The 20,354-nt window shown below is 38.6% G+C and overlaps 2 protein-coding genes across 6 annotated transcripts in view; one reads left to right on the top strand and one right to left on the bottom strand.

Annotated features, from left to right (window-relative positions):
* Positions 1–9,341, top strand: part of MLLT10 (MLLT10 histone lysine methyltransferase DOT1L cofactor) — a 138,740-nt gene extending 129,399 nt beyond the window's left edge. For 3 of the 5 annotated variants that reach the window (XM_085318345.1, XM_085318349.1, XM_085318350.1), the window contains 6 exons: positions 725–913; positions 1,337–1,425; positions 1,553–1,914; positions 4,677–4,779; positions 5,528–5,740; positions 7,705–9,341. In XM_085318345.1, the coding sequence (XP_085174471.1) occupies positions 725–913; positions 1,337–1,425; positions 1,553–1,914; positions 4,677–4,779; positions 5,528–5,740; positions 7,705–7,773 (1,025 nt within the window). In that variant the 3' untranslated portion in view covers positions 7,774–9,341. The other 2 variants (XM_085318347.1, XM_085318348.1) reach the window with 2 other exon arrangements.
* A 5,459-nt stretch (positions 9,342–14,800) lies between these two features.
* The window catches only part of DNAJC1 (DnaJ heat shock protein family (Hsp40) member C1), a 76,192-nt gene continuing 70,638 nt past the window's right edge, over positions 14,801–20,354 (bottom strand). The window contains exons 10-12 of the mRNA XM_085318325.1: positions 17,077–17,125; positions 16,100–16,578; positions 14,801–15,029 (exon numbers count right to left, since the gene is read on the bottom strand). Of these exons, the coding sequence (XP_085174451.1) occupies positions 14,961–15,029; positions 16,100–16,578; positions 17,077–17,125 (597 nt within the window). The 3' untranslated portion in view covers positions 14,801–14,960. The remainder of the gene's footprint in view (positions 15,030–16,099; positions 16,579–17,076; positions 17,126–20,354) is intronic.

Here is a 20,354-nt window from a genome sequence, read left to right as displayed (position 1 = left end):
GCCCTTTATTTGCAAAAAAGGGGGTGGTAACTGCAGTGCTCACACAGTGCTCCCTGCTGGGTGATTTGTAGATCACCTCTGAAAGCAAATGGAAGATACTGTTGCCAACAAGGTGTGTCCTGATTCAAAGATAATTTAACAATGGATGAATTTTTTTCATTGCTTCTCTAAGTTTGTGATTTATTGTACAGGGAAGCAAAACAGCGCAACTCCTTAACCATTAAAAAAAAAAACACTTCTGTTTATTTTTACATAAACGTTTTTGGTTCGCTATATTGTTGAATGCATATTTCACAATTGTTTCTGTTTTGCTAGTAGGTTAAATTTTATTTTTTAATAACGGGAATAAATTTTCCCAACTACACGATTAACTTGTGTTACTAAAATAATACTATTTTTCTGTTTGGTTTTGAGGATAAGTTACCATGTACTGATACTTGCATAAGCCTTAATGATGCAACTTTGAGCCAGAGTGTTGGTGTATCAGACAGTTAATGTCTCATGCAGTGTATTTTTGATTAATAATTTTGTTTAATAGTTTTCACACATAGTTTAATTATTTGCCAATTTTAATTTTTTAATATATTTTTATATATATTTCTATTGAAGGTGTTATTCATTCTTTAAAATTTTAGCAACAATGTACAATCATGAGCAATTCCTTAACTGGAAGAAAGAAAAACTTTGTAGCTGTAAAAGATAAAACATGCTTGTTTTCTCTTAGTTTTAGGAATGCTTAAATCATTACATCAACTTCAGGTTGAAAACAGGCGTTTAGAAGAACAGATAAAGAATCTGACTGCTAAAAAGGAACGCCTTCAGCTACTCAATGCACAACTATCAGTTCCCTTTCCAACAATAACTTCAAATCCTAGCCCTTCTCATCAAGTACATGCATTTCCAGTACAAGCAGGTAAGCAGAGGGAAGTATTGAAAGTATCAGAGCAGCTAAAAGATGATTATATTAAATAGATATTTCATCCATATATACYGTTGATGGGAGATGCATATACATGGATGATGAGAATAGACTACTGATTGGCATGAGGTTTTTAAAAAAAGATCTCTAATGCCTAAAATTGGAAGACTTGTATGARCCACTCTTACTTGTTTCTGTGCGATTTCTTTTTTCTTCAGTCTGGAGCACCTCTGTTTGAATCTATTGATTTATCAGTCTAGCTAGTATTTTTCTATTCAGCTATGATTTTAAAAAATGACTTTATGCTAGCTTTTTGTTCTGTGTTTAYCTTTGACATTATTTTGAAATAATTATTCTGAATCGCTTTACACTTTGTAGAGATTTAACACTATGTATTTTTTTAATTAATTTCTTTAGCGCCTAGCACTGATTCTTTGAACAGCAGTAAAAGCCCTCATCTGGGAAACAGTTTTTTACCAGACAATTCTCTTCCTGTATTAAATCAGGTAATGTTTATTTGTTGCTTCTAAACTTAAAACTTGTTACAAGCTAACTCATCTTAGKCCTTGCATATCACTGTTATGTGAAATTTTATGCAGCTGAGGGGGTTTTGTTGTTTGTTTTTTACACTAGGAGATAACCTCCAGCGGACAAAGCACCAGCAGTTCATCAGCTCTTTCCACTCCACCACCTGCTGGGCAGAGTCCAGCTCAGCAAGGCTCAGGAGTCACAGGAGTTCAACAGGTCAATGGTGTGACAGTGGGGGCACTAGCTAGTGGTATGCAGACTGTAACCTCCACCATTCCTGCAGTGCCTGGTGTGGGTGGAATAATTGGAGCATTGCCAGCTAACCAGCTGGCAATCAATGGAATTGTAGGGGCTTTAAATGGGGTAATTCAGACCCCAGCAACAATATCACAGAACCCTTCTCCTCTTACTCATGCAACCGTGCCACCCAATGCAACACATCCGCTGCCAACTACACTAAATAACAGGTAAGAATTTACTATTTATATTCTTCTTGACAGTGTCTGCTGTTCCTCAGTTTAGCTAAATTTTTAAGCTGCTTTATGTAAAAGGATTTTTTTTTGTTTTTGTTTCTTAGTTTCTAATTATCTAAGTTCTGCTGCTGTTCTGTGAATGAAACCAAGAAAGGAATTTAATGGAAGCATGAACAGTCAAATTAGAGAAAAGATTTTTTCTGTTGAGCTTTAGGGGATCATAGAGAGTGTCCATTTATTCCTGTTTTTTAAATCAAGTCACATTCCAAAACAAATGTAATTATGTAAATGTGCTTTAGGTTTTTCTCAGTTCAGAAAAGAACATTCTTGGTCCTGCCACTTGGTCTTCCAGGATTGAAGTATCACTGGAAATGYTCCCATTCGTTGCAGTATGAAGGAGAGAGGGGGAGGAGGACAACAGTATATTCATGTAATTAAAGATGCAGTAGGCATACCTAACTAGAGTAGCAATGCAGTTGCATGCTGTTTTCACAGTTCTCAGTCTCTGACAACAAAATTAGTTTAGAGTGGACATTCCTTAAGAATTTTTAAACGTGTGAAAAGATCTATGTATGAGTATTTGTAATAAACAGCCCTTCCCCCTAAACAAGTATAGTAAGCGGTGCAAACTGCTGCTGCTTGAGCTGCAGGTAAACAGATAACAAATGAGGTAGCTGCTTTCCAAGAAGGGGAATGGACTGCTTGGTCTGAAAGTGTTTTGGGGCAGAGGAGAGCCTGGGCAATCTCATTTTCTTCTTCCTGTTCCCTTCCCCCACCCCCTCACATTGTCCTTCGATTTAGGAAAGAAATCTGCAGTTCTGTGTAGAAAGAAACACACGCAGATAGGGAGTGGGTTGTTTTAAGTAGTATTTTTGGATATTATGATAGATTACCCACTTAAAGGCATTTGTGGTTGGAAAGATGCAAGGGATCTGTTTTTCTAGCTTCTCTATCCATTTTCTTTCCTCACTGTTCCTTAGCTCCTGAATGTTCTCATACAGTATCATTGTCTAGGATTGCTTCGCTAGGCTCATAAATCTGGTACTTTCAAGTGTACTGCTATTTTGATGTGCTGTGATAATTTTACTGAGGAGGTTATATTTTTTTTTTGATTTATATCACAAGGAAGATAAAAATTWCCTAGGCTAAACAAAAGATATTTGCATAGTGGAAAGATACCTCCTTTCTTGAGTATCAGAGGTCTGCTGAAAACACTAGAACTTTGAGTTACTCTCCCCAGCAGTGTGAGGAGGAGTCCTTTGTAATAAAAAATACTCTGTTAATACAAAACTGATTGTTATTGATACTGCTTTTCCACTTTCAGGTAATGTCAAAATATATTGATCATGTCCAAGCACTTCTGTTTTCTTGTATGATTTTGGTTCTGCTTATATTGCAGAAGTTTTTTTGTTTATTCTTCTGTGCATCTTAATTGCTGTAACGTTTGAGTGCGTAGCCTAGTAATGCACTACTCCCTGTCACGCAGAATATTACGACTAGTCCCCTGTCCTGTTGCTTTCATTCTAACTATTATCATCCTGTCTGGAATCTAGTGATTCCCCATTCTGTGCTACTGCAAGTTCATGCTGTACAACTATTGGTAGTGCCCTTTCTCTGTTTCTCTCTTGCACAATCTCTTTCTCCATTGCTCCCTCATTAACAATAATTTTAGTGCATTTTTCCCCACAATTCTCTTGCTATATAAAGCTCGCTCAGATGATTCACTGGTTCCCCTTTCTTTTGAGATGTTTTATGACGACCATCTTTTTCTATGAGGTTTCAATATTGTTAGTTGTATATGCAGAAGAAAAATGTTCAGGCCAAGCAAGAATTAATTATAATTAGTGTTAATACAATTTTACTAATGAGATGCATGTTCCTTATACTGTTTCCTCCATTACAAACTTTTTTTCTGTGAAAGACGTAAGAGAACCTTTCTGTTATTGGAATTATGCTGTGGAAAGGCCCTGAAATGACTTTGGATGAAGAAAAAATAAGGGAGGGAAAAAAGCATAAAAGTAGTTTCCACTAGTTGAGACTGTTGTTTCTGATACTGCACACAACACTGCTCCTGCCRCTCTTGAGTTCAGTGCTGTTTCAGTTTCAAGTATCGGACTATTTCTTTAATATTAAGGCATGCAAGTTTACTACCATGTTATTGTGAGCTCTCTGAACATGGGTAGATCACATGGTGGTGGACAAGTTTGGAGCTGCTTTAAGTCAGTACTCCTAAGATGATGGAAGGTCACGTGAGAAAACTGCTCTACTTTCAAATCTTTTTATACTGTAAATTATACTATATATATATATATATATATATATATATTATACTGTAATTAAAAAGATTCCCGGATGTTACTGTAAATTGCTACTCTTGGTAACTTTCTGAGCTTCAGAATCCGTTCAGGCAGTTCTGTGTGAAAAACAGATTTAGACATTACCATTGTATCTGAGTTTAAAATAATACACAGGTAGAGAACTTAAGTTACAGGTTAGATGTTGCTCAAAATAAATGAAAAAGTGTATCAACAGGACATGGGGGTGGGTGGAGGGGGAAGGAGATTGACAATGTCTGTGTGTGTATTAACAAAAATGTAAATGACCAGATAGACTCTTTATTTCATGTTTGACGGTATGCAATCAAAATGCTAAAGGGGAACCATGTATTTATACACATCTTTTTTTCATGGAAAGCTTAAGTAAAAAGTTTCCATACTTCTGTATAAATAACAGTATTGTCCTGTCAAACCCTACAGTGCCTCAGGACTAGGATTACTTCCTGACCAGCAGAGACAGCTTCTACTCCATCAACAGCACCAGCAATTTCAGCAATTACTCAGTACTCAGCAACTCACATCAGTAAGTTTTAATTATGATTTATTACTCTTAGAATATTCTAAGGTATGGACAGACTTCTCAGCACAATATAAAAGAGATGTTTAACGTATTACTGCTTTTGAAAATCTTCTGGGTTTTTAAGGGTTTCAGTGTTTTTGGATGATACAGTCATGGTAAATCACAGWCTGCCATTGGGCTGTGTGTGCTGCTATGAACTGTTGCCTGGTGCCTTTAGTTCCATTTCATCCTCTGTGGACATGCTGGCTTGTCTCGCTCAACGTCAGCTGTGGGCAGCAGCATTCGGGAACATGTATTGATTATAACAATATCCTAAGCTATTCCCTGATTCCACTAAGATTATAGCAGAAAAAAAATTTGTGAATCATATCATAAGCTGGCTCTGCTCTGCCCTACAGTATTCATATGTGCCACTTGGCAGCTGTTTTAACTATCTGTGTTGTTAATTGCATAGTTCTGTTACTTTGACAAACATGATTTGATACTCTTCTCAGATATRTTTCTTCTGACAGAGGCTTGGCAAAGCCAGTAGACTTAGTTGAGCTTCTGATARACTGCCAATTTCAGGAAACGTTAACAAGCACTTTCTTCCCTTGCCCTCAGTCTTGTGGAATTTCTTTAGCGTAATCTAAATTAACTGGCGTTAATTCAGTGATTGCCCTGGCTAAAGATCTGGGCAAGCAAGAAGCCAAGGAGGATCTAGTATTCGTTACCTAATTCTTAATTACTTTTTTTCCTCATCTTACTCAAGGAACAGCATCAAGCCCTTTTGTACCAATTAGTACAGCAACAGCACCATCACCATCAACACCATCAGTCTGAAGTACAGCAATTGCAGATTACTGGAGGAACACAGATACCCATAAACAACTTGCTTTCAGGCACACAGGCATCACCACTTAATGCAGCTACTACCAACCCCTTCCTTACAATTCATGGAGATAATGCAGCTCAGAAGGTGACAGTAAGTATATTTCTCACCTCATTAAAAATGAAGTCTCTTCATTAGGTAATTAAAAGAAAAGCAGCAAATTATGTGTATTTATTCACAACTCGGGGTGGTATTTTTTATTCTGGTGTGGGTATGTTTTGGTTTTTGTTTAAGGTGAACTTGCACTCTCTTACACCTATCTGCTGTGCTATACACACTTCTGCTTCCTTGGGTCAGGACTCCAATCCAGAGGGCCTTGCCYTTCTCTTGGTGTATCTTGCCAAACTATTGATTCTGATTCTCCTCAGCCCACTTTCCTCACATTTTTTTTTTAATCACCTGACTTGGAGAGTTTGTCCTGGCCAGGCACTGTGGAGCTGCAAAGCTCAGTTGCTGTACATTAGCTGACCGTTTGATGGCTTGGGAGATGAGGAGCTCACAGCTGGGAAGGTGAAATATGTATGAGGAGAATGCATTAYATGGATTTACATTTTGGTGTGAGAAGGTGAATATGTACACTGGGAGGTTGAGCAACTCTTCCCTTGCTTAATATAGTAGTAAAACTTTTCCTGAACACACAAGAGTCCTTGGCGAAGAGCTGAAGTGGCAATGGCAGTGACAAAAGGGTAGTTGTTCTGCAACCAAGGGTGGGAAGAGTTTGGGGTCAAGTGCTGCCCTCCCCCCCATCCCCAAAGTTGCAGCTGCTGTAGAGGCATTGCTGGAACTAGAGCCACAGTGGTGGAGAAGAGCCTGGGCTTTGCAGTACTTCGATGGCCTTGCCCCAAACATACGGTGAGACATACAATGTAGCTGATGAATTTTCAGGACAGTTTCCCTGCCAACCTCTCCCTTCTATTCAGAAATACGAGCACGTACTTCTACTAAGCTTTGTGTGTGTGGTTATTTTCATTTTCTAATCTGGCCCATTACTGTGATATTGCAAACTGTAGTACAAGATCCAGTAAGATCATGTTCTTTTCTGGTCACTGAGGGGAAGAGCCGAAGGGTTGTATCAGAGGAGTTTACTTTATGACCCCCCATTTAGAAATGCGAAGTATTTGTTCTAGTACGGATCTGCCCCGATTTTCTCCAAAGTAATTTTATAAGCAACAGATCTGTTCGGGATTTTTTACAAATAGCTATTACTAGGTCTGGACAGCCTGACTGGGCAGCACTAGTACATTTTCCAGATATGCTGTTGCAATTTTAGTTTTTTTGCTTATAACAGTTAAAATAACAGTTAAGTGGAAAGAATTCAAGGAAATACTGAATATCGTCTAAATAAAWCATTTAAAAATAAATGTTTTTAATTGCAGTTTTCTTTTTTGGGGGGGAGGAAGATAGGAAAAGACTAACAAATTTTTCAAACATTTCAGAATGATCAGTGAATGTAGTGGGGTTTTTGCTCAGCCCTGTTTGGAGAACAGGATGCAGAAAACATCTTTGTAGTGATTTATGCAAGAACTGATAATCATGCAAGGCATTGCCAGAGAAGGGAAATTCATTGAGGTATGGAAATTGTATTTCTGCTCTGAGGGAGCAGATAGATGTGAAAACTTTGAGTATGTGGATAAGGGTGTGTTGTTTGTATGTTTTGGGGGTTTGGATGTAGTGAAAATCTTCTGTTTCATCAACCTTTCTCTAGTGGGTAAAAAGCATCAGAGATCACCTGATATTTTCTGGSCTAACAAGTAGATTCAGGGAGGAGACCAACAGCCAGGAATAGAAACTCTTGCTGGGATGAAAGTGGAAGTTTGTACTAGCTGTGAAAGCCTAATTAAATAGGAGTTATTTCAGTGTAATTATTTTTTCCTTTCCCACTGTTGATTCTGTGAAACAAGATTATTCTTTACAAGAATAAATTATTTACTGATTATATAGCTGTATTATTTTGACCTCATCTGCTGTTTTGTCCATAGTGTGCATCAACTCTGCTTTGTCGTTTGCATGAATTTAATTTTACTTAGCTCTGTCTTTTATAATCTGATTTTTAGAAGTATTTTCTCTTACACAGAGGCTCAATGATAAAACTGGACCAGTTGCATCAGAGAAGAGTTGACATTTGAATGATACTTGAGAACTGCTTGTCCTGCTGTTATAGCACTTCATCTGAATGCTAACTGCAGTCTTCCTTTCTGCAGATACGAAGAAATGCAACAAGGAACTCTTACTGCACAGCAAAAGGTTAATAGGTTTCAGTAAGGATATTCTTGGTAGGCTGTGATTTACTTACTTGTTGCACTAAAATGGAAGGACTTTTTCCTGTTTCAGACTGTGAAAAGATAAAATTCTGCAAATCGTAATTATTTTGTCAATATGATGGTACTAAGTACAAATTCGAACATAGAAAATATATATGCTTGATTCTTGAGTACTAATCTTATTATAAATTCAAAGGCTAGTAAACTGTCTGCAGTCATGGATTATTTTGGTTTCAGAGCAGTAGTTTTTAGAACAACCCCCATTCCCTTCCCCAGCCAGTCTGATCTGCTGCAGTTGCAATATATCCTTTTAGACTAAGGTTGTAATGGCAGTCTGGATTTGCTATTTGTTCTTTTTTACATGTGTATTTTGAAATCTGACTCATAAGGGAATCCACTTTTGAACTTTTTATTCCTTTAAATTCCTGTTAATACATAGTGTGAGATTTTCCTGAATAAGAACTACAGTATGGAATCCAAAGTTTATTAATTTTGGTGTAGGTTTTAGAGTTCTGAGGTTTTTAAATAAACCAGTTTGGTTCAAATGGAAAAGTTTTCTTACCAGACGAGAAGGCCACACTGGAAAAGTATGTGCAGTGTTTGGCCTAAACCAAGTGCCTGTTGCTACCTCCGTCTTGTTGGAATGGCTGCAAACAGCTGATCATGCACTAGAGGTGTCCTTGTTAGCAGCAGGAATATTCAGTGTTGCACCAGCAGCCTTGTTGTTCTGCCTTTACTAGAAGTGTTTATACCACTGTAGACAGCTCAGGCAGATTGTTACCTGGGTCACTTTTCACTAATAAATTACCAAAAAATATTTCCCACTAAAATTTATCAGTGGTTGAAACGGGTGAACTTGTGTTAGAACACTTCCACCTACAGTAGCTGATTTCATGGCRTGACTATGCAGTGTGGCAAAGTATGGTTTAAATTGGGGTAGCGACCACTAATCAATATTAAGGTGGGAATTATTAGAGGAAAAGACCCAGCTGTAATTAGACCTCCACTGTGTACTTATTTGGAAGAACATGTTAATTCTGCAATATGTTTCTTAGTTAAACATTGCACAGTTCTTACCTCATTTCTGTAAATAAAGTTTTGTGAATCTGTTTTGTATTGTGAAGAATTCATAAGAAAACATTGATATTTTGATTTGTAATATTTCTAATTAGTAGATTTAATTGAAAAAGGAAAAATAATTTATTTTTATATGTTCTGGGGATTTTTTTTAAAATGTCATAAATCACTTTTGTAGATACTTTACAAAAGTAAATCAGTGGTTTATTTTACTTACTCAGCCCACTGGTGAATATTCTGTAACAATTTGTACAAATGGTAAAATGAAAATGTGCTGTTATTTTGACTAGATGTAAAATTCCCAGTGTATGAAAAGGTATGTACAAAGCTTTTGTTAATAAAACTTTAATAATGTTTATAGTTGTATTATTGTGTGAACATGGCTGTTGTGTGGAAAAAAAATCAGTATTTCTATTACTGTTATATGACAGTTTTAAAAGTTGCAYGTTACCACTAAAATTTATTACAATAACTTTTTAAAATGCTTCTCATTTCAATCTTTGCTTGCAGGAGACATTGATGCAGCTGCACTACTTATRCAAATTTTTGTTTACTGGACTGTCAGGATCCAGTAACTGTCCTGTTTCATAGTCACAATTTCTTGTTTTCAAGCTTAAAAGACAACTTCCTCTGAACCTGCAGGAGCAGGGGTGGGTGGTTGCTCTAGAAGCCCAAATTCACTCTGAAATAACCTGATMTGCACTCTGTGGAAAAGGGACATGTTCTGCCTCGATGCAGTGCCTAGGTTAAAGTGATCTTGACCTTGGGATGGGGGTGTTGTCCTGATGGACCAAAAGTCAATGGTAGGGAAATAATGAAAAGTAATGACAGGTCTGACATTTAAACAGAAACCCAACTCACCAGTCCTTTAAAGGAAACACCACATCAAAGCCAAGCTCACGTGAGGGCCAGCTGCAGTCGAAAGCAACCTTCTCTTTCCAAAGCRCGATCAGCGGCCGTGCAAGTGCCTGGCAGCCAAGTTGCTGCTACTGGGCTGCCCTCAGACTGTGTCAGGAAGCACTCAGGGTTCGGTGGCATGAGCGCAGTGAAGCGCAAAGGCGCGGTTGTCCAAGTCAGTAGCTATCTCTCATTTGAACTTTTCACCAAAAATCCAGCTTTACTGCCACCACTGACTAGCACCCCTTACAGCTCAGGGAGCCCACTCATGGACTGAACGCTGAGTGACGGCCTCYGTGCATCGCAGAGCAGGCTCGTGTAGTCATTCAAACTGTGTTCGTAGAAGCTAGTATTTTAGCAATATGACCATGTGATATTTTGTGGTATCTGAGGATACCAGGCTGACACACCAGAGGGCTGTGCTGCCATTCAGAGAGACCTGGAGAGGCTGGAGAGCTGGGTGGAGAGGAACCTCCTGAGGTTCAACAAGGGCAAGGGCAGAGTCCTGCACCTAGGGAAAAATAACCCCAGGCACCAGTACAGACTGGGGGCTGACCTGCTGGAGAGCAGCTCTGCAGAGAAGGACCTGGGAGTGCTGGTGGATGACAAGCTGACCATGAGCCACCAATGTGCCCTTGTGGCCAAGAAGGCCAATGGTCYCCTGGGGTGCATTAGGAAGAGTGTTGCCAGCAGGTGGAGGGAGGTGATCCTGCCCCTCTCCTCAGCCCTGGGGAGGCCTCATCTCGAGTACTGTGTCCAGTTCTGGGCTCCCCAGTACAAGAGAGACATGGARCTACTGGAGRGAGTYCAGCAGAGGGCTACAAAGATGATCAGAGGGCTGGAGCACCTGCCCTATGAGGAACRGCTGTGAGTGCTGGGCCTCTTCAGCCTGGGTAAGAGAGGACTGAGGGGGGGATTTTATCAATGTGTACAAGTACCTGAAGGGAGGATGTCAAGGGGACGGGGACAAACTCTTTTCAGTTGTCCCRTGTGACAGGACAAGAGGCAATGGGCAGAAATTGAAGCATAGGAAGTTCCGCCTGAACATGAGGGGGAATTTCTTCCCTGTGAGAGTGACGGAGCACTGGACCAGGTTGCCCAGAGAGACTGTGGAGTCTCCTTCTCTGGAGATMTTCAAGGCCTGCCTGGATGCAACCCTGTCTAACATGCTCTAAGTGACCCTGCTTGAGCAGGGAGGTTGGACTAGATGATCTCCAGAGGTCCCTTCCAGCCTTACTGATTCTATGATTTTGCGGCCTGTTTTTCATAAGTTACACTAACATCTTCCTGTTGAGTCTTCCTTAAGAGAGCGCTCAAGTTAAACAGCAGTTCTTCTATTGTTTTCAGATGATCATGCCCTCTCAATAAAGAGATCATATTGCAAAAATCTTGTTCTAAACCACAGCAGCATTTAAAAATGTATTATTATTTTAAGCCATAAAGTTGAGGATGATGTAGTCCAAACATTTACATGTACAAGCCATTGTACGTTAGCATTTGTTATGCTCTCTGCTAGAACTAAGCTAAACTACATTAGAGTGATCTTAATCCTTACAATGTCTCAATCATGGTCACTCAGTCAAGTCACTCATTCAGCTATGGTTGGCATGTTGTTACTTTACAACATACGCTTTATATTGGCATTTGGACTGCAGCCTCACCTTGGTAGGCATACTGCTCTCTCACTCCAGCTAAGTTTACCCCCAGTGCCCGTTTCCATCGTGACATGCCTAGCCCATTGATGGGGCAGGCAGAAGATGCCCAAAATCAACTTGCTTACTTAGAAGAGACTTGTAATTGGCACACTTACTTACTTTCTATACTTATTTTTCTGCAGCTCACAGTGGGTGCTACATCACGAATGCTGTAGGACTGAAAGCTTTTCATGCACAAATTGGTAGTGCAGAGGACACATTGTGCATCAGTTCTCAAATACCCTGGAAGGAGAAAGAATACTTGGGTACTAGTGCACTTATTACTTAATGGAAAGCTACAACTATTTGCCTGCTGGCAAAGTTGCAAGAAGTCACTTAAATCTCAGGTATAGAATAGCCATGGTTTTCACAGCCAGAAAGTTTTGTGAAAACAGTAGCTGTGGTGGTGGATACCACTATGCCAAGTAAACAAGTCTCAGCTATTCTCATAGAGAATCGGATACCACCTCAGCAATCACAGACTAAAGCCATTGCTGAAAGGGCTGGTTGGTTCAATCATCCACAAAACCCAGCAACCCCAGGCGAGGATGTGGAGAGGCCCCCTGGAAGATCTGGAGTCAACCAAACACCTTCCCCACCACCCAACCAGTGACGGAAGTTAAAGCTTAGGCTGGGCCAGCTCCTTTGGAGCTTGAGAAGCCAAGAGGGAAGCAAGGCTGGATGGGGTCTGGATATCCCTAAGCTTTCACATGAAGGAGCCCTCCAAGGCTAGTTTCTCTGAGCACTGCTCTTAACCAGGGTGTAAGAGCAGTTTATGTTAAGGCCCACCCTTAAGATAAACTGTAGCTTTCAGTACTACTACCTGAAGTTCCTCTGCATGGATGTTCATACAGACAAAGTAGTAAAAGGTTTCTTACCGGTAAGTGGTGCTCTTACTTCTTCCTTAAATTCTAGGGCTAGGAGAAGCTGAAGGTGTTGGCCAAGCATCACCTGTACATGCACTTCAGACTTAAGCTGATGCTCTAACACAGTTTTAAAGTTCTCCAATTTCAAAGGGTTCAAAGTCCTCTCCAAATCCTACTACATTTATCACTAGATTTTTTTCCAAGCATCTGACTTAACACTTTTTTGCTCCAAGCTAAAAGTCCATTATTATACATGATAACCATGACATGAAACAATTAATTGCATCAGAGACAGATCACAAAAGTGCAAAGCTTCCCTCTTACACACTTCAAGCTTTGTCTCTCCTTTTCTATTGTAGAGTATACACCACCAACTGCTCTGTCTTTCCTAGTAACTGAGGCCTTACAGGCGCTGCACATTCTCTTTGCTTTCTCCGAGAGGTCTAGCTCTTGCCCACAGTGTTAATACCCCAGACTGAAGACACTATTCCAGATGAAGCCTTGTAAATCCTGCGCAGAGAGGGAAGATGATTACTTTCCCTCTCTCACAGGCTGTGCTGTCCTGTTATTTGCCTTTGCTGAAATAGCAAGATACCACCAACTTATGCATTATAGAGGACTACAAACAATAGTCTTTTCTTGAAGAGCTGCTACTTCACCAGCTCTTGCCAGTTCTTGTTAGTGTAGTTGATGATTATTCCTGTTTGCCCTTTTCCTTATTGAATACATCCCATTTAATCTAAGGAATTCACATCCTCAGAGCATTAAAGAGAGTCTCACCAACTGAGACAGACATTTAGATATAGTGTCACTCCCTTTCGGAGGGTGATGGTATATTTTGAAAAAGACTACTTGAAATACCCTCAGGCCTAGTGTATTTCAAATTTTGATTTTCATTTAAAAAATAAGTCTAAGTAAATATTTTACAATAAAATTGAGTGTAAAATATCATCTCAGAGCAACWAAGCAGAACCAGCATGAGTGTCAGATCTGGATTCAGAAAAACTACACGAAGAACAGATGAGCCAAGAACTGAGCCCCACTCCTGCACTTACAAACAACTACAGACACCTTTGTAAACTTCTGCAGCTCCCTTGACAATCTACCATCCTCCAGTTTCCACTTCTCCACCTTTCTGCCTCACACTATCTCCGTTTGCTCTGTGACAGCACTGCCATAGTTTTGGTTTCAATCCCAATGCTATCAGTGCTCTATCAAGTTAATTTTCCCCAGTTCATCTAACCATTTTAGTAGCTTTTCTCTGAAGCCATTTCAATTACCTTGCTTTACCATTTACCTTCAAGTGTCCCAGGCAACCACTACCTATTGGAAGTTAAAATTTCCTTTTACCTTTTGAAAACGCTTCACACGACCCCCCCTCGGACGGCTCTTTCACAGGCGCATTAGTAGCACAAAACTGCACCATTTGACCAACCAGCACACACACACCATAGCGCAGCTGCTGAGTATGTTTAGTTTCCAGAGCAGTTAACACTGAAATTTCCTGTGAAACAAAATTTAAACACATTAGTGTTTACTAAATGTTCATAATTTCATTATTTCTACAGACCAAGATTAATTTATGTAAAACAAAAAATCAAAATCAAAATGTTCCCCTGGGCAATGAGCAAATATGGAACACACTCATCCCACCTAAACACTCCTGCGTTAAAGTTCTATGGAAATGGGGTGAAATTTAGTGAAATCTTGATCTGTCAAAGGCAGAAAGTTACTGGAGAAAATCACCAGTGGCAGAAAATTAGTGCAGGTTTTCTGCCTACCTCCAGTCCTAGTTAGTTTTTAAGTCCAATTCTTTACTTAAAACCTGGTCATTAAATATGTGCGTATGTTCAAATACTTCTTAAAGGCCTTATATATTCTTACCCATTCCCATTCCTCCAAATAACAGCACTATGTAATACCACTGTGTATTAGTCTGCAAGGAAGGCGAAATAAACTACATTGCAGATGCATACAAATGAATACAAAACTTAAGATGAGAAACACTTATTTCAAAATATTATTAAAATTGATAGACTTTTTTTGTAAAAGCAGATATATGAATATAAGCATGTTGTCTTGTATTTATCTCTGGAAGAAAGGAAAGGAAAAAAAAARGAGTTCCATTAATCTCATGTCTGCTTAGTATTTTCAGATCAGTTTCCTCTCCTTCAAAATAAGATTTAAAATTCTTTAAGACTGTATATTTATTAGCTGTAGACCTATCAGTTCTCGTATGCACTAATGAGCATGGGTTTCCTGAAAGGTTCACTAGTTCTTAAGATACTGTTATCACACATCTGTATAAGCAGGTCTCCAACACAAAAATACACCTCCATTCTTTAACACACAAAGTAGTTGAGTAAGATGGCATAAGATTTATTGATACTTTCTTTTACTAAGGCACATGACGTATAGAAATAGCGAGGTACAAAAATGCAGCTTCCTGCATATGAGATTTAAAATCTCATGCTGACAAAGACAAGCTTAATTTCTTAATTTCTTCTGTTCAGAACATTCAGGTTTTAGCCATTTTTTTCTTTTGTACCAGTTCAACAAGCAACTTGTATCTTGCTATACACTCCTCCTAAAAGGAAAAATAAAAAAGTGTTAATTAAAATTTGATACATCAACATTGCTTTAACTCACTATATGCTATCTCAGCATATAGAAGAAAAGCTAAGTTATCTTTTTTTTTTTTTTTTTTAAAAAAAAAAAAGTTATTCATACACTGAATTTCAGGAGAATCTACATCTAGTGAAAGAGTGGACTAGAAAAGTGAACTTTCAATCTAAGTTCCTAAATGGATAATTTCTCTTTCTAAAGAGCACACAAATCCAGGAAAACAGTTGCCCAGAACTTTTTGATGATGACTGGAAAACACACTTATTCTGTAATCGTATTGTGATATCTAATCCAGAGTAGCTACTGCGGGATAAGCCGTACTGCAGCCCCTCTCACCCCGTCAAACACAAGCCTTTAGCAGTGTTCTCGCACAGCGCCTGCCAACACCAAATAGCACTGAAATTTCAGAGACAGAGAACTACTCGGATCCTCGCCCGCATTTCCTGCTCTCTCTCACCACATTTTTGACACAAATAAAATTAGGATTTTCTGCAGCTACAATGATTGAAGCAAGCAAACTAAACTACCACAGCTACTACGAAATCTAACACAGACAAGTTTGTCAGCGATAAGGAATGTTCTTTTGAAAAGACAATACTTACCAACGGAGTATGAGATAGATTACTGAGCATTTTACACTTGCAGCTGGATTACTCATTTTGTTTGTTCATTGAGATGGGTTGAGAAAGGTATTGTAAAAACGAAAGCAAAGCAGGTCACCAGCATTGGGTTACTAACTGTGAATTAAAATTTGTCTAAAATCTAATTTGTCCTGTACGTATTTTAAGTGAAACACCAGGTATTTCAGCTTTTTCTATAATATATCAAACAAACTGAATTAAATGAAAATATTTTAAAAAACAGTAAATCTGACAGTAATGCTCTTTAGGTTATGTTTTAGCTAACAGTTACAAGCTAGATTAAAGACCTCCTCTTTCTGCATGGACCCTCAGTTCTTAAGGTAATTGTTAAATGGTAGAAAGCATCTTCCCCTTGGTTTACACTAGAATTCAAGCAAAACTGTGACTGTACCTTACTTTTTCCAGGAACGCATTTTGCTATTTTATCCCAGCGATCTGATGTTCCCTTTGGATACTGCTGTAGGGCCATTTCAAGCAGTTTCTGTTGATTTTGAGTCCAAAATTCTTCTGAGACACGGCTTTTCTCTTTTCTTCTCTCTTCGTCACTGTCTTCCYCTTGCTCTGTGTTATCAAAGTCCTTCTGGCGTCTTCCTCTGCCCTTCTCTTCCGGCACCTCTTTCATGGCTGATGGAATCACTTCAGGCRCTTTGATAATCTTCCGCTTGCGATGCCTAGTTTCACTTGTCTCCGTGTGATCGGTTTGGACCCCCATCTGCTCTGGGATACGATCATCGTTTCCCTCCTCCTCCTCCTCTTCTTCCTCCTCCTCTCTTTCTCGCTGCGTGATTATGTGGTCTGGCAAATTCACGCCRACTTTGACGTTCTTGGAATTCTGGGCCAGGCTTTTAAGCTCAGAGAGCCTAATGATACCTGTGAGAAATATTATCATACTTACTAAAAACAGTAAAAACAAAGCACAGACTGAAAGGGAACTGCCTGCAAATAAAAGCTAGCCAGGGTAGTACAGAGAGAAGGCAAAGCTCATACGGCTTAAGAGCTTAAGGAAAATGTTTATCCAGAAATCAAGATACTGGTTATGAAGCAATAAACTTTGCCAATTATGCGCTTATCTGGTAGATGTGAAGTGACTAGTAAATTATCACATCAATAAAAACAAACAGAACAGAGCAGCATAAAGCAACCAACCAACCCCAGAACGAACTGAAGGCGGCGGCTGGGGCGCGCGTAGCTAAAGGAAATGTTCCCACAGAGCATCCCCAGCTCTTCTGTGTGCACAGAGCAGGGCAAAGTCGTACAAGGCTCTCTGCAAAGCATCCCCTGAAAGTTATAAAATGCATTGCATTTGCACAGCTATAACCCAAGCAGTGTGCTTGTTCTAAGCATCAGGGAGGATCTAGTAGCACACACCTGGCGTATACGTAACAGAGTCCTTCAGCTGTTTGGCTTTCATGGTAACCTGTGTTTAGGGGAGAAAAAAAAAAGAGAAAAAAAAAAGAAAAAAAGGACTATTTTAAAAATTACATTATTGTGGCTTTTGAAGACGTCATGAGCAACTTAGCCCACAACACCAACACACCAATACGTAACCATCAGAACATTAGCCTCACAGTATTCTTTTGTTCACATGTGAAGCCCAAATTGGCAACAGGTAACTTCAGACTTTGTCCTTTTAAAAACATTCTTAGCTTATTGAAATAATGTAATCAATGCTATACATTTCTATTACTACCACCAGAACACTCACTATCACAGCTGATACTTAAATATCATTCTTTCATTGTTAAACCCTAAATCTCTAACCTGAAGAATGTCACAAGGAGAGGAAGGAAGTGGAAACCAGTGAGGTCTGTCTTGATATGAGTTTATCTCAATACTAAACAAAGGAACAAAATAACTATAATGTGAAGTGACTAAATGTAAAATAGGTTCATGTGGTGAAGTACACTAGCGTGCATTCAGTCCTGAAATGCACAAAATGTAACATTCTGACCGCCAAAAACCACCAAAGAGACTTCCTAAATTCTGATAATTCAGGGAACAATTTTTCTGTATATGAGGATCCAAAGGATGGACAGCGAGCTACTTCAACATTTACACCTAAATCTCTGTATTGGGAAAAGGGTAGCACAAGATTGAATATTTTCATCATTACTTAAGCAAGGAAATAAGCAGACTTTCTGCCCATCCCCAATGAGAAGGTCTCTCATTCCAAATTTCCAGCTCTCACTAGATATATCCTACAGATAAGAAAGCACACAACCTCCATTTAAAATGGAACTTCTGTTAATCACTTAGAGAAGACTGTGTTATGTCAACTCGTCTAGACTCCAAAATTCAAGTATCAGCTACAGCTGAAAGCATCTTGAAATATAATACTTAAAAAACTCCAAAATTTGGCATTCATAAAACATTTTCAATACTTAGAAATTAAAATATTTCTTTTAGACCTTTGGGCAAAAGATAAAAATTGAAATTAAGTAGTCTGAGGCACCCAAGTCACCTAACATTGAAAATGTAAACAGGTAACCTGCTTTCAGAATCTGACCTGGGACAGGCAGCCTGAGCTTTCCACTATTTGTGCCCAGGACTTTAATAAATGTTCATATGCTTTTAGTATTAGACACTTGGCAGCCTGCTGCCCAGAGAGAAAATAAGAAATATATTACCTACAAAGTCAGAAATTCCATCTTGTGGGAATCATATTTATCCCCAATCATGAATCATGTTCAGAGCCACAGCACAGGCCACTGTCATTTTAGCTGACAATTAGTTAACATTTACAGACTATTTACAGAGAGCAAAATTGGACAGAGAATCTGCCAGTCTGTTCTACTGTTATTTTCTGACAGAAGAATATATAAAGATTCAGGACTTTTGCTCCATGACAGGATGCATAAGAGTATTTCAATAGTTATAGCCCGTTGGTACTTCCTGTTTTAGTCTCTGATTCCTYCTTTCCAAGTTTCTTGTTTAGAAAAATTCTAGCATTTCTTTTAACGACAAAAAAACGACAGTAAAACTTAACAAGGCAAAATAATTTATCTCCCCAAAATTAAACTTCATCTTTTGAGATTATTAAATTTAAATGTGAACTCAATGAAGAAAAAAATCCCAACTCCAATTAAAAAAAAATAAATAAACCCTTCACCCAGAGGTAGATGTCTGGCATGCATAATTCCAGTTTCCACAGTTACAGTATGACAAAGTTTTAATCATTTGAAGACAAAGTCTCATAATACTAAGATGTTCTGGTATTTTTACTGGGAAATATTAGCTTTGTCTATTATGTGCATGAAAACAACAGGAACAGATCCCACTTGAAACAGGTAATCTACTAACAGAAATTATTTTCCTTGAAGAGTTTAAAGTCTAAATTCATCCATATTAACACAATTGCATTATTAGCACTGGAGTGTCTCTACAGGGCCAATGCTTTAAAAGGCTGAACAGAGGAGAAGCCATCCTTGGCTGCTGAACGGAACAGACTCCACCATGGCGACTGGCTATGCATCTCTTGAATAGAAATTATGTTAACACAAACTGAATTATAATAGATTATTTTGAAATGAGTGAGGACAACTTGTCACACCACCAAGTAGCAAATACTTTAAAGCCAACTGTGCTGATGCAGTGGATTTGCTGTAAATATGACAGGGTATCACCTACATTCACATATGCCAGACYGCTGTTTCCAAACCATTTTGCTCTTTTTGAAATACTTCTTTCAAAAGCTGTACAAAGCAACTTATATAGTCAAGAAAAGGGGAAAAGAGAGATTATCCTGAACTGAATATAGAAGAATAAATTTCAAGAAAAGACAAGATACACTGAGTTCTTATCTCAATGACACTGGTTCCATTTTCTGTATGTTGAATTTCTGACATTTTAAGAAGTTTGCAATTACCATTTTATCCTTCAGACTGAGACTACACATGCAACAAATCGCACTGCAAGTGGTACAAGCCAAAACCTTGGATTCAAGTTTCTTTTACAAGACAGATGTTCCCAAATTAGGCTATCTTAGGTATCCCATAGATATGAATTTTGCTGTAATCTAGTTAAATTAGAATCTAAAACAGACTTCCCACTAAAGCTGTGAAGAATTTAGTTTTATTCCTAGATCCTAACAGTATTGCACAATTTCCCCTATGTGTAAAAAGCTCGGAAGTAATAGTCTATCACCCTATGTTATCTTCTCAGGGTTAATGTCAGCAATCATGATTTGGTAAAACTAGCAGCCTTAATATTTACAGAAGTTACTCCATCTACCTGATCAAATATTTTTGATACCTTCTCTTATGAAGGCATTAGGATATTTTCAGTGGACTTTCAATTTAAACATGCATCTGGTAAGCTGGGAGTCACATCTGTGTGTACGGTTTATATTTTTAAAATCTACAATTTTGGACATTGAGCGAGCTTAGTTAAGCACCCCTGTTAACATGAGCTTGACAACTCATCAAGCTCCTTACCAACAGCTGCACTATCATCTTTCGCAGGTTACACGATGATTTATCTATTATTTTCCCCTCACACTTTTTTATAGCTGTCTTTTTTGTACAGGTAATTTTGCAAGTCCTTTTTTAGGAGCTAGGTAAAGCTCATGTGTACTGTAGCTTATTTCACTTAAGAGTTCCATGTATCAGTTCTCTAGACCTAAGATTTGTTTGTCAGTCAGCTCCAGC

This window comes from Rhea americana, unplaced genomic scaffold (genome assembly GCF_003343005.1).
Source record: "Rhea americana isolate MKP2758 unplaced genomic scaffold, rheAme1 scaffold_53, whole genome shotgun sequence".
Taxonomy (NCBI): Eukaryota; Metazoa; Chordata; class Aves; order Rheiformes; family Rheidae; genus Rhea; species Rhea americana.
The sequence above is the reverse complement of the archived record's forward strand: the minus strand, read 5'-3'. Positions and strand labels throughout refer to the sequence as shown.